The sequence below is a fragment of the Nannobrachium achirus genome (genome assembly GCF_963921795.1).
Source record: "Nannobrachium achirus genome assembly, chromosome: 14".
Taxonomy (NCBI): Eukaryota; Metazoa; Chordata; class Actinopteri; order Myctophiformes; family Myctophidae; genus Nannobrachium; species Nannobrachium achirus.
The window spans coordinates 37892470-37898469 of NC_137821.1; the positions used below are offsets into that span (position 1 = coordinate 37892470).

General features: G+C 40.6%; 1 protein-coding gene across 1 annotated transcript in view; it reads right to left on the bottom strand.

Moving 5' to 3' along the window:
- Positions 1 to 5462, bottom strand: part of LOC308298017 (neuropeptide Y receptor type 2-like) — a gene marked incomplete at both ends in the record, with an annotated part of 31074 nt that extends 25612 nt beyond the window's left edge. The window contains one exon of the mRNA XM_080741581.1: positions 5310 to 5462. Within this exon, the coding sequence (XP_080597707.1) occupies positions 5310 to 5462 (153 nt within the window). The remainder of the gene's footprint in view (positions 1 to 5309) is intronic.
- Between the last annotated feature and the right edge of the window lie 538 nt (positions 5463 to 6000).

Below are 6000 nucleotides of genomic sequence, written 5' to 3' on the forward strand. Positions count from 1 at the left end.
AAATGTGCCATATAATTTGATTGTGTCTTGTGTTAGTTGACCTGTTTGGTGTTCCTTTCTTTATTCTCTCTTTCCCTATTCTAACACTTGCTGCAGCCGCAACGATGAGATCTCTCACACTTGTTCACACCTCTGTCTCCTCAAGGCTTGCCTGCTGCAACGCACTTCTCCTCGGGATCCCTAAGGGCATCCAGAAGCCCCAGTACATTCAGAGCAGTGCTGCTAGGATCCTGATGGTGCGGAAATATGAACTTATTATGTTTGCAACACTGGCTTTCGGTCTCTGTTTACATTACAGTACAAGGTCTGCCTCCTCACCCATCAGTGCATCCACAGCAACGCCCCCTCCTATCTGAAGGAACTCATCCAACCCCCAACCCCCACCTACTCCCTCCTAGGGATGGGACGATGCGCCATGTTATCGTTTATCGTGATAAAAAACACTCACGATAATCGTATCGCAGAGATTTAATAAACCGTGGTGATATCGTCCTCCGTCATGCACAGGGATCAATTCACCTTTTATTTGCCGAGCTGCATATCCAGTATCACTTAAACCCTCTATAATTGGTAAAAGGTATTTATAATATATGTACTTGATACAGTCTTTTTTTCACTCTCTATCAAATGTCTTTGCCAAAAAATTGCCGATCTACAAGCTCACAACGCGTCACGCTGTGACGCGTTGTGAGCTTGTAGATCGGCAATTTTTTGGCAAATGTTCCACCCAGGATCATTTTGATTATCGCGATGATATCGTAAATCGTTATTTCTTTTGTCACAATAATCGTGATATGAAATGTTCATATCGTCGCGTCCCTGCTCCCTCTGCTCGGGCATTTCAAGCACTCAAAACCAAAATGACGGCCCTTTTGCTCAGCTGCTGCTTGGCTGTGGAATGCCCTCCCCATGGTCAACTGAGAGCACAAGTCCGTTGCCGCTTTTAAAAGGGGACTGACAACCTTTATTTTTAACAAGGCATTTGCCTAGATAGTCTTATCGATGGCTGTGTTTTTAAACTTTTTTTTTAGTTGCCACTGATTTGAATTTGAATGATTTCATTGTTTGTATTAGTATTTAAATGAATTTAAATTATTTTTCTTTTAATGTACATTAGCACTTTGAGATTTGTTTCAAATATAAAGTGTTACAAATAAAATGTATTATTTGTATAATTAGTATTATTATTACTACTACTATTCACAATTAAATATATATATATATATATATATATATATATATATATATATATATATATATATATATATATATATATATATATATATCCACCTGTTTCCGCGGGAGTTTACTGGAGATTATTTGGACCTGTTTGCACCACACTTCCGGTTTAACAGCAGACATACAAGCATACAATTACCCAATCTTTTACACCTGTAATTGTGTGATTCTTTTGTCTGTGTTGGTATGAACCATGTGTCCTGCGATGACTGTGGCCTCAACCTGCTCCCCTGTCATTTAGAAGATCTAAAGAGACAGAGGCACATGAGGGGGCTGAACGGCAACGTAATGGAGCAATGCAAGACAAATGAATGCCAAGTGAACGCATGTCTCCAAATCTGAGTCAAGTCAGTGAAGCCATTGAGTTGAACATGTCTTATAACGCCATGCATAATGCAACACTTTTCTGCTAGCCGGCTATAGCTCGGCGTGTTCTTATGGCCACTGCCTTAAATACATTATTCATCACACTACAGTTACATGTACAGTAAGTGAAACAGCCCAGGCCTTGATAAAGTAGCCTACAAGTCAGAGCCTTGCGCTGGACTTTTCCCCCTCAGTTGTAACTTCTGGTCCCTCAGTTGAAGTTTTATGGAAAGTTTTATGGACATAGCAAAAATCTATATAAAAACATTGGTACATAATTATAATTGTCATAGAGATGATAGTATTGAAACACATTTGTTCCTTAAACAAGTCTCCCTATAAAATATCTGTAGCTACCTGGGCAGGAATTTCATGGAGGCCATGAAGGCCATGGCTGTCTTTGCCCCTCAGTTTGGCATTGTGCCCCTCAAATAAATGGCATGACCTGAGGCCACAGAGGCCTTAATGCCCCAGCTGACTGTACCACTTTCCCCTCTGTCTCTTTCTTGTCATGTAGACACCAGTGTATTGTGTTGAGATTCAGAAATCTTAACTCCCCCGAGTCCCCATCTTTAAACCAATCCAGTGACTTTGATTGATTCAGGGCTGAACATAGATCAGATTGTAAATTCCTTCAATGGACTAAAATCTTGTTTTATTTGATGGCCTTCCTGCCCTGGCATTTGGCCTTTGTGCAATCAAAAAATGGACAACGCCAAAGACCAAGTGATCATGCCCCTAAAATGATGAAATTCCAGGCCTGGTAGCTACTGTACAAACACATTGCACTGTTATTTCAGGACCATGGACAGTGCAGCTTGTTGTGCATTGTCAGATTCTAGCCTCATATCCAGTGTTGCCATGTCTGCTTATTATAAGCGACATCTGGTGGTTGAGGGTTGTGTGGTTTTATTTTTGGGTTTGTTTCTGGAGTGTAGTTAGTTGCTGATTTGGGGCTTGTTTCATAATGTTTTTAAACCATACATTTCTATGTCAAGGACTCCCTAAATGTAAGATTTGAGTTTTTTTATTTATTTTGAAAAATATTCAACAATTTCAAGCTTAGCTTGATATAAAGCTCACAAGGTGTCACGTCATGTGAGCTTGTAGATCAGCTATGTTCTGCTATACCAGTAAGAATCCCTAATCGGGAGGTAAGCAACTGCCAGGTCGCATACACAAACTTTAGAAGGCAATGGTATGCATGACTTGTTGATGACATGACTTTAGTGATACTGTGTACCGCTTTGCGTGATTTAGGGCAAAATCTGTAGGAGTAGTGTCCAAAAATGTGTTTTGCAAGAATCGGCCTCATGGTGGCGCTAGAAGAGGGCAGAAATGTGAGAAATGAGGGGTTGTGGTTTGGTAGCCAATGAGTGTGTGTGCAAAGTTTGGCATGGATCGGGGCAACGGTGGCAGAGATATGAGTAGGGGAAAGGTGTGATGCGACGGACAGACTGACTGACTGACAGACAGCCGCAGGAGGTTTTGATAGTAACTGCAAACTGACGGTCGCAATAAAGTGCTCATGTGGCCTACAGTATAGTGGCTTCTTCTGGGCTTGTTTTCATAGACATGGTTGCTTATTTCTCTCGCAAAATCTGGCAACGCTGCTCGTACCATGTTATTCAGTTCATGTTCATGCAGCTCTTCTTCAGCACACTGGACAGTGTCACTGGGGAGATGAATGCATGAGTTAGTGAACAGAACAGCCAGCCGGTTGAGGCAACGTGTGCCCTTGACCAAGACAGTCCTCACTGTTTGTAGGTACAGTAGCATTATTGTGTCTTTCATTCTGAAGATGACTTTTTTTAGTTGGAATTTAGTTGGAATTTAGTTGGACAAAATATTTAGGAGCAGTGTCCATAAATGTGTTTAGCAAAAATCTGCCTCATGGTGGCGCTAGAAGACGACCATGTGAGAAATCAGGGCTGGAGGTTGTGTGTGTGCAAAGTTTGGCATGGGGCAACGGTGCCGGAGATAAGAGTAGGGCCAAAAGTGTGACGGTTGCAATCAACACTGCAATGTAGAAATACTCTATTACAAGTAAAAGCCCGGAATTCAAAATGTACTTGAGTAAAAGTACAAAAGTATTGGCATCAAAATGTACTTAAAGTACCAAAAGTACTCATTATGCTAAAATGTCCCATTTCAAGTTTTCAAATGTGTATAAATCTTTTGAAAATAGCCGATCTACAAGCTCACAATGCATCGCATCACGACACATTGTGAGCTTGTAGATCGGCTATTTTCAAATGGCCGAAATGTATATGAGGCTGAAGTAGTTGATGTATGTTTTGTAGTAATAATCTAAATCTATAAAGTAACTATTAGGTTTTCAAATAGATGTAGTGGAGTAAAAGTACAATATTGGGATAGTGGAGTAGAAGTAAAATTATTAGAAATTGGAAATACTCAAGTCAAATACAAATACCTAAAAATTGTACTTAAAGGAGGACTTTGTCACTTTTCAACCCATCTTTATATAATAGGTCCTCACTAATGTTCATAATAAAATAGCACCATTTATTTCTACTCGGTCCAAGTCTTGTGACATCATCATTTTCCACAAAAAAAATCATCAATATTTTTGAAAAAAATATTTAGATTTGTATTATCGCGAGAACAATGGCTTCCACTTTAACATTGCAACTTTTCAGGAGTAGAAAGCTTGCATTTTCTATTAGCTTGGATTCCCAATCGATGATGTCACAAGACGATGGGTTTCTGATCTGCCCACAGCCCTCCTCTGAGAAGAAAAAAAAAAAGCTAGTTTTTAGTCAGGACCAATTATATGAAGATAGGTTGAAAAGTGGCAAAGTCCTCCTTTAAAGGAGTAGTTCACCCCCAAAATGACTTTTTTTCTATTGATTACTCATGCCATGGAGAGTAGAGTTCAATAATATTTTTTGGTTTTTGTCACATTCCTAAGACAAAGATTTGATTTGAGTAAATTTACCCTCATTGATTCCGGATGGTGACCCGTTTCGAAACGGGTCACCATCCGAAATGAATGGGGGTAAATTTATTGTTATCACATTTATGTCTTAGGAATGTGACAAAAAACTAAAAATATTATTGAACTCTACTCTCCATGGCATGAGAAAAAAAGGCATTTTGGGGGTGAACTACTCCTTTAAGTACAGCACTTGAGTAAACGTACTTAGTTACTTTACACCAGTGCTTTTTACTGAGTGGAATGGCCTGCAAATGTGCCGCTGGTTGGGCCATCCTGCAGCACTACCTAGGGCGTTAATCCGCCATACTAATCATGCTTGCTGCGCTGAAACGTGCAGTGACTTTGGGGCATCCGCAGTGATGTGTGAGAACACATTTTGAACACTAACCAGTCCGCAGTCCGCACAGATGAAGCACTCTGCACCCAGGAAAAGCTACATGGATCGAACTGCCGTTTGAAGGGGATATTTCAAGAACTCTAATGCAGGGGTAACCCAAACCTTTTTGGATCAGGGCACCCCTATGAAGATTTTTTTTTTCATCCAAGGCACCCCTACATTATATTCATAAAAACGTTGAGATAATAGCCATTTTGGTTAGAATTGACTGAAAATATGTTTGTACTTCAAGTTTAAAATGATACTAAATATTTTTTTAAGTGTCCAAATATTATTTACTGGCTTCAGCCACTGCTGTGCAATACATGTATCATTCATCCGTCAATCAATCAATCTATCTGTCCTTACCTGTACTCCCAGTAGTTTGATGGGGTCTTCGATCCCTGGAAACTCCCCCAGGGGCCCCGCACTGGGGCCATAGTCCTGGAAACCAGGGTCGCTGGGGTCATCGCCGGATGGGGAGTAGTCCTGTGTGGTGTTGGCTTGAGAGACAGCTTCCATGTCCAATCATATGTCTTGTACATTCAGCGCCATTTTCTGCACACACAGCCTGGCGAGAGAGAGGACATGAGCGTCAGGTGGACAGACTCAAATTGGAGAACATACATTATACATTATACATACATACAGGCTACTGAACTGCTAATGAACCTGATTGGAAGAATTACCATGTTTATATAACGGTAGCTTAAAGAGCTATACTCCAACAAAGTCACCCAAAAAGAATGCTGCATGTCGTATTCTCTCTCTCTCTCTCTCTCTCTCTCTCTCTCTCTCTCTCTCTCTCTCTCTCTCTCTCTCTCTCTCTCTCACACACGTGTGCGCGCAAATGTATTTTTCTTGTGCATGCACTTGACAAGAGAGAGACAAAAATAGAGGGAGAAAAAGGGAGAAAGGAAATATAGGCCTAGGCACTTCAACATTTGCAAGTTGAAGTGCTATGCAAATGGTATAGCTAAATAAACTATCTCTGCTCCTCGCCTTGATGTGTCTGTCATCGTCCGGTTTAGTGACAGCCTACATTTGCTGTTGTTTGTCT